Source organism: Neocloeon triangulifer, unplaced genomic scaffold (genome assembly GCF_031216515.1).
Source record: "Neocloeon triangulifer isolate White Clay Creek 2 clone unplaced genomic scaffold, ASM3121651v1 ptg000012l, whole genome shotgun sequence".
Classification (NCBI taxonomy): domain Eukaryota; kingdom Metazoa; phylum Arthropoda; class Insecta; order Ephemeroptera; family Baetidae; genus Neocloeon; species Neocloeon triangulifer.
Window position 1 is genome coordinate 2,382,292 of NW_026775554.1, and position 14,906 is coordinate 2,397,197.

The 14,906-nt window shown below is 35.6% G+C and overlaps 2 protein-coding genes across 3 annotated transcripts; both read left to right on the forward strand.

Annotated features, from left to right (window-relative positions):
• The first annotated feature begins 895 nt into the window (after positions 1-895).
• LOC132196763 (glycosylated lysosomal membrane protein B-like) lies at positions 896-6,053 on the forward strand. Of its 2 annotated transcripts, none has more exons than XM_059619624.1 (7): positions 896-1,036; positions 2,133-2,241; positions 2,854-3,099; positions 3,553-3,750; positions 3,816-4,040; positions 4,109-4,380; positions 4,438-6,053. In XM_059619624.1, the coding sequence occupies exons 2-7, from the start codon at positions 2,167-2,169 to the stop codon at positions 4,556-4,558; spliced, it is 1,137 nt and encodes a 378-aa protein (XP_059475607.1). In that variant the 5' UTR covers positions 896-1,036; positions 2,133-2,166; the 3' UTR covers positions 4,559-6,053. The 2 variants fall into 2 exon arrangements, with proteins under 2 accessions (XP_059475607.1, XP_059475606.1); XM_059619623.1 differs by having other exon boundaries at positions 898-1,044.
• A 3,333-nt stretch (positions 6,054-9,386) lies between these two features.
• On the forward strand, positions 9,387-14,568 carry LOC132197024 (tyrosine decarboxylase-like). The gene is made up of 9 exons (XM_059620048.1): positions 9,387-9,516; positions 10,337-10,707; positions 10,885-11,121; positions 11,545-12,081; positions 12,688-12,853; positions 12,968-13,050; positions 13,584-13,810; positions 14,102-14,185; positions 14,265-14,568. Exons 1-9 carry the CDS (start codon positions 9,450-9,452, stop codon positions 14,410-14,412), a joined length of 1,920 nt encoding a protein of 639 aa, XP_059476031.1. The 5' UTR covers positions 9,387-9,449; the 3' UTR covers positions 14,413-14,568.
• Positions 14,569-14,906: the final 338 nt, after the last annotated feature.

Here is a 14,906-nt window from a genome sequence, read left to right on the forward strand (position 1 = left end):
CTGCTTCAGTATATAAAAGAAATATTGATGTAAATTAAACTCAAATAAAATCAGATAAAAAACAGAAATAGCGATTAAAGAATAACCCCTAGAATCCTTAACTGTCGCAATACTCAGGTAATTTAACTTTTTATTTTTTAATTGAATTCAATAAATTCCAATGTGGGTTAACAAAAACTGCTTCCAAATTAATTTGAGTGAAGGTTTTTTAATTTTCTTGGAAGTGGTTGGAGTATCTTTTCTCAATGTTGATCATGTTTCTAAGTCAAAGGACCCTGACAAAAGGTCAAAATTTAAAGTTTTGTGCCTTTTGAAAATAGGCAACCAGATACAAAATCCAAGATAGCCAAAAGATTCGTCATGTCATTTGGTATATCATAATACGTAATTACATTTTTTCTTGAAAAAGCCGTTCTGAAAATACAATTCATTTAAAAGAAGTTTTTCTATTAAATGAATATGATTTGTTTAGATGAGTTAAAAATTACAGCATATTTCTAAATGAGTAAATTTAATTTTGTTCTATTTAAAATTGAAGAATTTGAAAACCAATTAAAATTTTGCAGGTGATTTCACCTTTTTTAAAGTAAAAGAAATAATCATCATAGGAATGACGCATTTTTTTTTTTTAATTTTGGTATATTTATTTGCTCAAATTGAGGTCACTGGGGGATTCGGAACCCTTTGCTTTTTTGCTCGACTTTTCCCTTTCATTCATCGCGGCGGCCGAGGAAAGGGGGAAAAGAGAGCGAAATGGCATGCAAGGGAGCCTCTCTGGCTCGCTCACTCTAGGTTAAAAAAATATCGATACTCTTGCGGACGTCTTGAACCAAATTGGGTGGAGAGGAGCGGGGTGAGAATGGGGTGGGGACGATGTGGGGCATCGTGTGGGGTGGAGTGTGGATGCAGCATGCCGATGCGGAGTGCGTAACTCGCGGCGCAGGCAAGACTTCTTCGATCTCTGCTGGAAAAGAAGCTGGCGCAAGGTGCAGGGCCAAAGCCACCCTTTCGGCATGGTCAGCGGCGGTCCGACGAGGTGAGCAGGTGAGATACGCTTGAAGACAAAATCTCGGGCGCCGCCGGAAGACTCGTCGCAGCGCATTATGTGTTTTTAATTTGCAATGCGGAAATATCATTGATTTATCTCCCGCGCCGAGTGCTACTGTTTTTCTTCCGTCCCCAGAGATGAATGGACATTGGACACACCACAATGCGTTTAAATGAGATGGTTGCTGCACGATACATTTGCATAAATCAGGCAAAAATAATTATTGACATTTGACATTTTTATTAAAAAATTCCTTTTTAAAAATAATATGTGACAAAAATTTAGCTTTGCAAAAAAAATCATTTTTAAATTTAAATAATATTTTTATTTGTGTTTGAATAGAATTTTATATGTTTTTAAAGCAATGGTGAATTTTTTTTATAAAAGATAATTTTTTTTCGCCGACCAGGTGGAAATTGCCTTGTTGCCTACCTTATTTCGGAAAATGTCACACAACGAGAAGGGCGCGAATCAAACGAGAAATTCTAGTGGGCATGCATGCAACCCCTGCACACCCACGAAGATTAGGGGGCGTGTAATAATATAATATGCGTGACCTTCAGATTAGAGATGCGTGCTAAACGGGCCGCTCTGCTTCATATTGAGCGGATTTTTCCAAAAATAATTGAGCCTCGCCGCTTGACAAAAAAACCAGCTTCCTCGAAATTGACTGATTTTTTTTTTTAAATATATTATTGTTTTTAAGTTGTTATTGTTAATTTTTTGAGAATAGCACAGGTGTAATAATTGTTTTTATCGTGTATGTCACACTTTTTTTTAATTTTAATAAAATTAAAAAGCAATCTGAACTAACTCTACAAATTAGCTTTTTTCACATAGGGAGAATGATAACAAAAATGCATGAATTTAAAGATCGCTGTATAAGAAATTTAAAAAATTGTGCAAAAAAAATTGATTTTTTTTTTGCAACTATAATTTTTTATCAAAGCAGAAATTGACGTTTAATAGCGCAGAGTAGCCAGAGTAGCAGAGCAAATTCTTTATTTTTTCAAATAGCAATTTCTAGATTTTAATATTGAAAAACAAAATTTTATTTACATTTTTTTAAATCTGTGTGTTTCAGGCTTAGATGCTAATTCCAGCCGCTGTAAGAAAAAATGGCGGGGATGATGAGCATTTTCTTGCTCTTTTGTCTTCTCACTTCATGCTTTGGCCTTCAACAAAAAAGACAGGTAATAATGCATTTAAATTTTTGTGATTTTTGTTTATTAATTTAAATTTTCCTCAAGGGATACTGGAGTTATTTAACTGATGCACAAACAATTGAATCATATAAAAACTATAAACTCAAAAATTATTTTTAAATTCATGAAAATTTAAATGCTCCAGACACGGGAGCAAAAATGTGTTTGGAGCCTTGATAAATGACCATTTAATACCACCCGCGAAGCATGAATACCGCGCGGGTTGCCTGACGCGGAACAAAATTTCAATATTGGTCCACTCGCTGCTCTCTTGTGATTGTAAATTGAGGATGCAAATGAGTGTAAATTTTGATCCAATTTTCACTATTATATTATTTTGAAAAATTTATTGAAAACAAGTAAATGTAAATAAAAAAATCAATACAATTCAATAAAAGATACACAATACAATAGCAAAATTTATGGGGCATTTTGTGTTTAAAAATGTAAAATCCAAAAAATTTAAAAATCAATGTGAATTTGATTTTTGTGGATTGTGACCACGCATATGAATTGAGCAATTTTTGTTTAATGTAGTAACGCTTGTTTTGCATTTCTCTTTTTTGTAAATGGTGATTTCAATTATTAATAATTGCGCAGCTATTTTGGAAATTGAACCCTGGCGGCTCGGAGGACACAACAGTAATTCACATTAGGGCAGTTGGCACCACGAACACGATCCACTACATCTGTAGCCTGCTGGAAAAGCCCTCGTTTTTGATCGCCGTGACCGAGCCCTTCGCCAACATCACCATCAACTGGGAATTATTGATGGCCAGCACTTTGGATAAGTGCATTAACTTCCATCCCGAGCCGTCGTTCGCTTTTGGATTTACTATCAATCGAGTAAGACCTCAATCCTATTTCCATTATTATTATTTTTTTTATATAGTATCGCGTGTTTTTAAAATTTATATTCATTTTCGGTTGAATGCCATATTTAAAACGGGATTCATTGATTATGCACATAGAAATGCTCACCGAGAAATAGTTGTAGGTCAACGCATGGTAATATATCCTTATTTAATCCATTCAACCTGTTTAATTCATTTTAATTGATAATTTTTGTTAAAATATATTATTGCAAAAAATATAAATTATTTAACAAATTCTTTCCCAAAATTGGGATCCATCATGGAGGTTTCATTTCGTTTGAGTTTAAGTTAAAAGAAATGAATTAAGAAAAAGGGACTATAATTTTTACTTCTACATTCCCTTTTTTTCTTATTTCATTACTTTTAACTTTAGCTTAAATGCGAATAAAAATATAATTATAACTAATTTATCTCCTTCATTTAGATTCTCGAGGTGTACGGAGAGCATAATTTGTGGCCTCATTACAAGAATGGCGTCTACAGTTGGCACATGGACCAGTTCAGTTGGTTACCACTTCCTGTGGAAATTGGCGAAAAGGGTTGCCCTCTCAGATTCGAGTTTTTGGGCGAGGACTACATGGACCGCCACTTTGAGGAATACAAAGGAACCGTTTCTCTTGTGGTAATAATTTTGCCTGATATTATATTGATTGAATTTAATTAGAACTCATGATTATTTTATTTCAGTTAAAGATTTACGACGAGGATGGCTTTGACATGGAAGAGATTTTGTGGCACACAATTAACTCGAGCCTTCTCCAAATATCATTGCAAAACTTCCAACCATACTTCCAAAATCACTCTAGATTTGGTTTGGAGTTCTTCGTTGCCAGCAACGACAACAATTTTTTCGAAAGTGTCATTAGAAAGAAGCAAAAGAGTTTTGAAAACCTGGTGCCGGAATATTTCCAGGTAATTTTTTTTTCAAATGAAAAAGGAAAATTAAGTAAATGAAACAATAACTTTATCATATTTTCTAGGTGTATGAAATGTCAGTACCACATGGATTTTCTAAAAGTGGCGGCTTCATGCAATGGCACCGCATGGCATTCACTTCATCTGTCAAAAGCACCACTTCAGTCATCCCGACCTTTCAGCATCCATTGCGAATGGTAGAAAGTGAGGATTTCGAAGACATTCTCATCCAGTCTTACTTTGGCTCCGAGTTTATTGGCGCAACAACCCACGCCTTCAACATCACATTTGCCTACTTTGGCAACAGTTACTACGACAGTTTTAACCTACTTTCTTGGTGAATAATTTTACTTTCATAATAATTAATTATGCAAATTATTCGTATTTTTTGCAGGTCTTTTGTTTTCGGATACGGAGATTCTCCGCAGAGTGATATCAACTGGGTGCTGGCTTTTGTCCACATATTTGGATTCAGCTTGATATCGGTAATGATGACCTGCTGTTGCTGCCTTTAGCTCTGTAAGTCTTTCAAAAGTCATTTCTAAAATTATTGAGATTGACGACAATTTTGGTATATTTAAGGCGCACAGATTTTAATACATATCGATTTAGAAATTTCATTGGATGCACACCGAGTATCCCATAAAACATGATCAAATCCGTGATTTGTGCTCAAAGAATATGTTGCCGTATACAAATGATCTGCTAAAAAAATCAAAGCCTTATTAAAACAAAAACGGTGAAACTGCTTTTTATACTTTTTTAACGAGATAATATTGGAAATTAGGTTGGCTGTTTTAAATGGAATAAAAACATATCAAAAAATCAAAAGCACTGTTACAATGTGAAATCCCATTCTGCAGAATATATTGGCTGCTTTTGTAAATGCACTGATTGTGAGGATCTTTTTGCGACATGCTCTATAAATAAATAAATATAATTAGCTGCGCTTTGAAAAGTAGAAAAATGCACTACTGCTGTTACTTTGGATCTGGAAAAAATCAGGTTCAGCACGATCGTTAATAAAAAATTCAATATTCACAAAATCTTCTTCGCGGTGTCTCTCTCAATCATAATATAACTGCAGCAGGAATGGGAGTAAGAAATGAATAGGAGTGCTAAGTGATAATCAAATAGTTTGACGCCTGTACAAAAATTTGAGCTCGACCTGATACATATCATAAAACAATGATGTTAATTGAGGACATTATTGTCTTGTTGAAAATCATATATAGTCTGAAATCCTTAAATCACTTTGCAAAAATCCTCAAAAATCACTCCTGATGAGCACATATTTGCACATAATTGTATATTATTTTAATGGGAAAAAAATTGAATTGTATAAAAAGATTTTTTAAATAGCAGCAAAGTTAAAATATAATTAAACAACTTGTTTTGATCATCAGATTTCATCAGATATAAATTATAATGTAAAGAATATTCAAGTCATCTATTAAAATTTTGATTATAGAATTTTCTATTAAATACAAATACTCAGGTGCATATTTTTATGACCTTTCCCTATATCCTGAGGACTATATGCAATGCAATACACACATGATTATGGGCCGCTTTTGAGTTGCAATCAATTAAAAATGGAAGGATTTTAAGATATCATTGTGAAAATATGTTATTTTCGAGTAATTTACTTGATATTTAAAAAGTGCGTAGATAAAGTCGAGATTTGAAGAAGAAAAATGTGGCCACGCCGCAAAATTGATGTTAAAATAATTTATGTCAAATACACAGAAAATTTCACCTCCTAATGCGCTTTATGGAATAATAGCAACAATTTTATGGACTTGTATGTTTATCTCACTTGTATGACTGGTTTTATTAGTTAAAAATTAAAAAAAGTTAGCTAAAGCAATAAAATTTTATATAGCCAAATATTTTGAAACTATGTACATTTGATTAATTTTTGTGTTATTTTATGTACTTTTTGGTTACTTGCCAAAGATGAATTTATGTAAAGCAATGACAGTTGGAAAAATAAAATATAAAAGGTTTAGGGAAGAAATCAGTCTTTCATTGAGCAATTTTCCGTCTCACCAGTCTTTTTCTTGATAACGAATCATTTTAGTTTTAAATTTGGCTTTTCCTTGATGGGTTTTGTGAGTTGTTTATTGTTTAAAACAAAAAACAATATCCGGCTCTAATCTTAAACAAATCCTTAAACAATACACAGCTGACAAGACCCATCGAGAATTAAAAATCAAATCACCACAAATCAACCTTCGATCGCGAAATTCTACCACAGAATCGTTTTAATTGCGTCTTCTTCAAATTATTTCATCTGCATCATTACTTATAATTATTATTTTTCCACGCAGTTTTAACGACAACCATTAAAATTGTGTTGCTAAAAATAGTTGCGGGGGCGCATCTCATCACAATGAGCGTGTTTTCCCGCCGAGCCGAAGCAGGGTGCATAGCTTTGCGTCTGCCCAATATAGTGCGAATGATATGCGAAGAATGCCGACCAATATCTTTATATCTGGGTCACACAGAATTCCACCCTTTGCAGTCTCGCTCCTCTCTGGCGTTAAAAACCACGCCTTTGTTCAAGTGCAACCGCAATCATCGATTCCCTCCCTTATAAAGCGCGCTCCCTTTATCTTTGCTCGTTTGACTCGTCCCTTCTCAACAACTGTGATTTGAAAATAAATGTGACACACAACAAAAAACAAAAATGTAGATTCTATAAAAAGGATTATTTAAAAAAGCTTAAGCAAACGCCATGCAAAATTTTTATATTAATCCTTGTCAAATTTCCAATGACATCATGACTTATTTATTTCCACCAAGAGGACTTTATAACAATAAGATTTAATTTCGATTTTCCTTTCGTTTGATGAATCATGACTTTTCAACCTGTCATGCTGTCAGGTGCGTCCAATGAACTTCTCCTGTTGTAATAATAATTTCTTGGAAAGGAAGAAAATTTAAAGTTCTAAATTATAATTAATCTTTTGCATTGATAAATTACCATTTCACTGTTTCTTAGTTGACTTTTTATCATGTTTAAATAAATAGGCCACTATTTGAGAAGATTTTTGACAGCAACAAGACTTCTTTATTTCATCATATAATTTAAAATTCTGTATGTCATTATATGTTACTGTCCACTTGCGCCAAAATTGCGGATGCAAATATTTTGATTATATAATGATAGACTGGCGACGTGCCTGTCACGGCACCTTTTTAATTTTTTATTCGTCTCGCTCGCTGTACCTTTTGACGTAATGCTTATAAAAAATGAATGAAAAATGTATCTTATATATTGACAGCGTTGATCTTGATCAGTTCATTCAAAAATACTTTGCTCTAAATCATATCCGCGTATATTCTAAATTAAGAATTCCTCTGCAAGGCCGCGGCGTAATGTGATCGATCGCTTTCGCCCTGTCAGCGGCGGCGCGAATTTTTCCTCAACATAATATTTCAGGTCCTATTTACCAAGGTTGGGCGTAGATGAACCAAAAGCACGTCACCGTTGTGTGTGAGCATGAAACGCGATATCCGCTAATTTCTCTGCAAACACTGCTTTTTTCATCTCGGTAAAACTAAGCGCTCTTTTGCAAAGTCATTAACAAACGTCAAATCACTCGCGCCGGTCACGTTTTGAGGAAGAGCCACGGGATCGACGAATGCTCGCTCTGAAAAAAATATGAGAGAAAAAAACAATTCGCTGAATTTGTTGCCTCGTTTCCTGCAACGCGAAAGCTCTTTTCAAAAACTTTCATAACAAAATTTTGAAAATATATGATAAATATAGAAGCATTTTTCATAGTGTATGTTCTGATAATTTTTATTTATCGAGACAATTTTTCTCGTGGAAAATTCAACAGTGTCTAATTAATTAGTCTATAGCGCAAAGCATGAAAGCTTTGCCAGCCCTTTCCGATCAGGCGATCAGGCAGAAATAAACTGATGCAAGTAGAAAATGATCTCCTAGTATTTTTTTTTTTTTTTAATAACTAAATATAATTGGTTGCTCCAAGTTTCTCATCTCTTCCTCTCCAATTATAATCTTCAACCAATTTTCAGACGACGGCGTTGAATTCACTTCAATTCACTCACAAATTGGGCAAGACATTCTAAATTAATTATTTACTTTTAAATAAAATAGCCTTAAAATGATTAAATCTGATTTTTTTTGGCCCGCGAAGGCGGTGTTGCTGACAGATAATGCAACTCTTACATCAGATCTGAATTGGCCGCGGACCGTTATGTTTGCAAAAAACTGTGCACATTTGTGTGGGGATCAAACTCTGGTTTAAAATATAGGTTGTAAAAATGAATAAATAAAAATTATGTAACATAAAAAAACTCTTAATTTCTTTCTGTTCTATTCTAAGCATCATTTTGCTCTCGTTGAGATTGCATTCACAGAGTTCTGTTGCAAACAGGCCAAATGAAAAAGTGTGGTTCTCTTTTTAATAGCGAGACAAAGTTCCAAAATGTCTCTTCATTACAAGGAACAGAATTTACGCTGACTAAATAATAAAGGAATTAAAATAGTGATAGTAAAATTTTAATAAAATCAAATAAAATATTTATAAAAAAAATTTATAATTTTTTTAATTCATGTAAATGATAGATTAACATAAATTAATAATATATAAATTTAAAATTTAATTTTTTTTATTAAATTTTATTCATTACTCATATCTAAAAGCTATATTAAACCAATTAAGGACTCCTTATTGACATAGTCAAATCAAGTCTTTACAACAATGGTTTGTTAAATTTCCAATAATTGCCCAAAATAGCTTATATTGTTGAAAAGACTTGATTTGACTATGTCAATAAGGAGTCCTTAATGTCAGTTATTTCATTTTTTTTTTAATTCAATAGTACATAAAATGATCATGTTATCCTTTGAAAAAAATGTAAAATTCTTGGTATCCAATGGTGTCAGCAGCACCCGTAATAATTATTAGTATTATGCAAGAATGAAGAAACATTAATCTGATCTCGCACCAGACGCAAGACTTGAAATTGAAGTAATGAAAATTCAATTACGCGTCTCAAAAGTCAAGTGCGAGACAATTTCGCAGATGTCTGGTTGGCACAAATCAAATTGAACAGGCAATTTGCGAGGACGCCGCGCGAGAACGGGCTCGAGTGGAAAACTTCTTGCTTGCGCGGTTAATTGACTGCTCCGAAGGAAGGGTTGCTGGTTCTTCGGGAGTCGATTGGCCCTCGAGGATGCCACCCGCAGCACACCTCTCAATTACTCACTTGAGAGCAAGCGCCAAAATGTGGTGCGCGGGGGCGGTCGCACCCCCCGCGCCAGAGGGAGGCTGCAGGCGTCGGTGCGCGCCCAGTTCGCGGTCTGCTGCAGCCACAGGTAGGCCAGCCAACCCGCACGACACTCGCACCAACCACCTGTCTGTCTCCATGGACGTCGAGGAATTTCGTCAGAATGGAAAGGAAATGATCGACTACATCTGCGAATACCTAGAAGGCAAGTAGAGCAAAAAATTCTTGCTTAAATTTTAATTATTTGATCATTCGCCGCTATAGTTTTTTCTTTTTATTGTCAAATAACAGAGTTATTATAATTTGTAAATCTGTAAATTTTCCACAATAATTTTGATAAAGACTTTAAATTAATTCAACAATTTGAAACTATGTTTTATTGGCAACCAGAATCATTGAATTTGTACAAGAAATTCAACTTCATTATTATATTATATTATGTTTATTGATTGATCATAAAACATCTTTTTTAATTTGAATTGAATTTTTTTAATTATTTATTAATTAATTAATTTCTCAAAACGAAAGTGTTATGAAATTATGCTAATTTGAGAATTATGTTTTTTGCTATTGCCTGTGTCTGATTTTCCGATTAAATTCCAGCACATAGAATAGATCTATAGATGATTTTGAAATTTAAAACTAAAGCTTATTAAAATTAATTTCACTTAGGTCGCTTTTGATTTTGAGAGCAACAAATATGTTTGAAGCGTTTACTTTATTGTTTAAAAAAAATCAATCTACTGCCCACTACGGCCAATAATTTTATTCCTCCTGATACAAAATAAAACACGTTGAAAATTAAAAGAGTATTGAATAAGAATTATTAGCTTTTTTAAATTCCTAGTTGAAATTAGTGTCAAAATTAAGAGCTTTATAATTTTAATTTATATATAAATTAAATTTTTTTTTTTTTAAATTTAGATCTTTCATTACACTTATATTAACCCTTTAAATGTCACATAATGCATAACTAAAATCAACAAAAAAACAAGCGATCAATGTGTTCACTGACCCCTTTTCAGGGCTAGGTGAGCGGCGGGTCACTCCGGCCATAGAACCAGGTTATTTGAGGCCGCTTCTGCCGTCGAGCGCGCCGCGCAAACCTGAGTCGTGGTCCGATATTATGGCCGACGTCGAGACCAAGATCATGCCTGGAGTGACCCACTGGCAGCACCCCAGGTTCCATGCCTACTTCCCGTCGGGCAACTCTTTCCCTTCGATCCTCGGGGACATGTTGAGCGACGCCATCGGGTGCATTGGATTTTCTTGGGCTGCGAGTCCAGCCTGCACGGAACTCGAGACCATCGTCCTGGACTGGCTGGGCCAGGCCATTGGGCTGCCGAAAGAGTTCCTCGCGTTTTCGGAGGGCAGCAAAGGTGGCGGCGTCATTCAGGTTTTATAATTTTTACAGCGATATTAATATTTTCAATTATTTTATAAAAATTGCAATAAATTTTCTTTTTTCTGGCACATTTTTTAATCTCACATTCTAGCTTTTGAAGCTGTATTATTTTTATTTTCTCCGTGTTATACGCACCGCACCGTTTTATCAATCAATTATTTCCCAAAGGGTTCAGCAAGTGAATGCGTGCTTGTGTGTATGCTGAGTGCGAGGGCGCAGGCCATCAAGAAATTAAAACAGCAGCATCCGTTTGTCGAGGAAGGTGTGCTGCTGTCCAAGTTGATGGCCTATTGTTCCAAAGAGGCGCACTCGTGTGTCGAGAAGGCGGCGATGATTTGCTTCGTCAAGCTGAGGATCCTCGAGCCGGACAGTAACTGCAGCTTGAGGGGCGCAACTTTGCGACAGGCAAGTAAAATTACAAACTGAAATCATTCCTTTATTTGATTGAATAAATTGGCACTCGAGAAGACGACCCTGGAAGTGAAGAAACCGGCTTTCTGTGTGTTGCAAAAAATTGTTTATTATTTAAAAAAAAAAAAAAAAAATGATAAAACAGTTTCCGTTACGGTTTGAACCTTATTTCGTGAGGAAGAAAAAAATGGGAAAAACCATTAAAAAATTAAAATCTTAAAACGCTTGGCTGAATTTTTGTATTTTATTCTTCCTCATGAAAAAAGATCAAGGATCGATCATCACCAAAATTGATTATTTTTTTTTAATAAAAAAAAATACTTTTTTAAACAGGAAGAAGCCATTTTTCTTTACTTTCATGAAAAAAGCTTTTTTAAAACTGTGCAAAATAAATGTGTATAATTTTAAATTTTAAAGGCGATGGAGGAGGATCAAGCGATGGGCCAAATCCCCTTTTTCGTTTCGACCACTCTCGGCACAACTTCGTGTTGCTCTTTTGACAACTTGAGCGAAATCGGTCCGGTTTGCGCCAATCTGGACGCGTGGATGCACGTGGACGGCGCGTACGCCGGCAACGCTTTCATCTGCGAAGAGTTCAAGCCTCTGATGAAGGGCATCGAGTTCGCCTCGTCCTTCAACACCAACCCCAACAAGTGGCTGCTGACCAACTTCGACTGCTCCACCTTGTGGGTGCGCGACCGATTCAAGCTGACTCAGGCGCTGGTCGTCGACCCCCTGTACCTGCAGCACAGCTACAGCGCGCAAAGCATCGACTACCGCCACTGGGGTGTCCCTCTGAGCCGCCGATTTCGGGCCCTCAAATTGTGGTTCGTCCTCCGCTCGTACGGAATCGAGGGTCTGCAAAAGTACATCAGGAACCACTGCAGACTTGCAAAGCGCTTCGAGTGCCTCGTCCTCGGAGACTCGCGCTTCGAAATTGCCAATGACGTCAAGGTGAGTTTAATTATTTTCCATTTCTTTTTGGAGGAATAAAATTGTGGAATATTTTGTAATAATATTTACAATATAATTAAATTTATCAAATTTCCTTTAACCGATAATATGCTACAGAAGACTAATGAAGTTTTCCAAGCTTCACGCTCCCTGCGGTCGTGCTGACTCATTTGTAAGAGCATTAAGAACTTATAATAATAATTAGGTACCTTGGCCGCGTGGGGGAAATACGGTCTTCAAACATAGTAATTTTACTTCGATTTAAAATATCCCCCTGTCACTTTCTAGACTAAGAAAAAAATAATAATTCATGTTGAGGAAGAAAAAATTTAAATTTGTAAAAATATTGCAATTAGAAACTTGCACCTGAGTTTGTTTTTAAACTGTATATTTATTTACTTTTAATTAAATACTCTGGTGATTTGAATGATTCTGAATCGTGTTCGCTTTTAATCCGCGATGCTTTGCACTCCGACTTAATGACCGTGGTGCGCGCGACAATTCACTGGCCTGAGAGCGATTTCTGTATGCATGCGTGAAAGAATTTTCACGCCGTGCTGATCTGCGGCCCATGTGACAATGGTTGATGATGAAATGTCATTTCAGCTGGGACTGGTGTGTTTTCGGCTGAAAGGATCAGATACTCTAAATCAGAAGTTGCTGAGCGAAATCAACGCGTCGGGTAAACTGCACATGGTGCCAGCCTCTGTCAACGAAAAGTACGTCATCAGGTTTTGCGTGACAGCCCAGCACGCCACTGAGCAGGACATTGGTCAGTTGCAAAATCAATTTTCCCAAAATATATTTATAAAATTTTATAAAGTTTTTTTGGTAAAATTTTCAATAAAAATGTAAAAAAAATTCAATATTATGATAATTGTTGCAGAGCACGCTTGGTCAGTTATACTTGCAAGCGCCGATTCTCTCATTTCCAAGCAACCAGGAGTGATGAAACCAAAAGACGAAAAGGTAAAAAAATACCTTTTTTTGGTAATTTTAAGAAGTATCACAATTTTATTCCACGCGCGTGTTATGTAACAACTTTTTGTTTGTCTTACAGTGGAATTTTTCTGCAATATCTATTTTTATTATCTACGCTTTAAGCCACAATTATTGTCCCATCCTGTCAAAATCTTATTAACCAACTTGAAGTTCCCACAAAGTTGTTTTAAATTGCTGCGGCTAATCCACGCGTCAGTCTGAATTTCCTTTCACGCACAAGGACTTTTTCAGTTTCCTGTAAATTTCCAAAGCCGCAAGAATCAAGTGTTTTGCTTCCTAATCTGATGTGGTTCTTAAACATCCGCAATACCTTCTGTTTTGCAAGAAGAAAAATAGACATATCAAAAATTAAACTCGCGAAATAATTGTATTAATAATAGTCTGCCGAATTGAAATTTGAGTCTGATTTTCCATCAAAAAATCTTTTCTTAATATTTGTTTAAATTCCTTGAAATTATGTAAAATAATTGTAAAACGAAATTCGTTATTTATGCCCGCAGCAGGCATCTCGCGAAGAGGCAATTGCTCTGGAGCGCCGGCAGCGTGAAAAGCTGGCCTACAAGAGGTCATTCTTTGTTCGAATGGTCAGCGACCCCAAGATCTACAACCCTAAGATGAGCATCGCTCGCAGGCACGTGAGCTCCAGCGAAGACGTCCACGAAGTTCCAGGCGCAGAGGAAGAAGAAAGTGATGCTGACAACAATTCGCAAGCCGTGCAAAGACCTCTGTGAGTGTGAAATAAAAAATGGCGAAAATAATGACCCCTGTGCTCTATGGAGGCTCAAAATTTTATTTTTATATTTTTTAAAGCAAATTTTTAACACACTTCCTTACTTCGTAGATACTGGTACGAATAATTGATTATTTATTATCTCAAAAGTTTTTTCCTGCAACAATTTTACTTCCTATTAACGCCAATAATTTTTTCATATTTTCAAAGTAAAAATCAGACAGAAAATATTTCGGTAAATAAATAATTAAAGCAAATTAATAATTTATTAAAATTATGCAATTTCAGCGCATCTTGGATAAGCTGGCCACTGGCGTTTATTTTCCAAGGCACATTTGACGAGGCGAAAGGATCGCCTCAATTACCTGTCAGGTGCGTGCTAAAAAAAATTAAATACGGTTCTGACGGTTCAGTCTCTGATTCATATTTCGCTTTCAAAATGATCGTGCAGATTCCGACACCTAGACACAATGGTGCGGCTGAAGACGAATGGTGCAGCGGAAAATTCGGGTTCCGAGAATGATCCGAAGCAGACGAACAACACCCAAAAGTCGCCGCGAAAATCCCCTCACGTCTGCCGGAGGAATCGGGAATATTAGGCGTGTCGATTTTCCTGCTCGGGAAAATGAGGAAAAATTGGCGAAATTATGTTTAAATGTTAGCTGCGGAGTGCAGCAGATTATCCCACGAGGAAATAATGCATTTTGTGTGTAAAACCCTGCAGGCTGTAGTCGGCAATAAAAAGCTTGTACCGCACTGAAAGAGACGAGTCTGTATCTAATCTGACCTATGGCCCGTTGAATGAGACCAGGTGGAAGGGATTCCCGGCCCCTGCCGCGATTTTTGCATTGTGCTCGTTTACAATGATTGGGTGATTATAGCGAGACGAGGAAAGTTCATTTTATAAACAAAAGATAAAATTAACTTACACAAAATAACGTCGTTCTTTAACCTTTTTATGAATTTGCAATCATTAAATATAAATAATAAGTATTCAGAAAAAATTGATAAATTTTTTAGCTCATATAACGATTTTATTTTAAATATTGGACAATTACATATTTTTAATACAAAAAGTTTTAATATTCTGCAA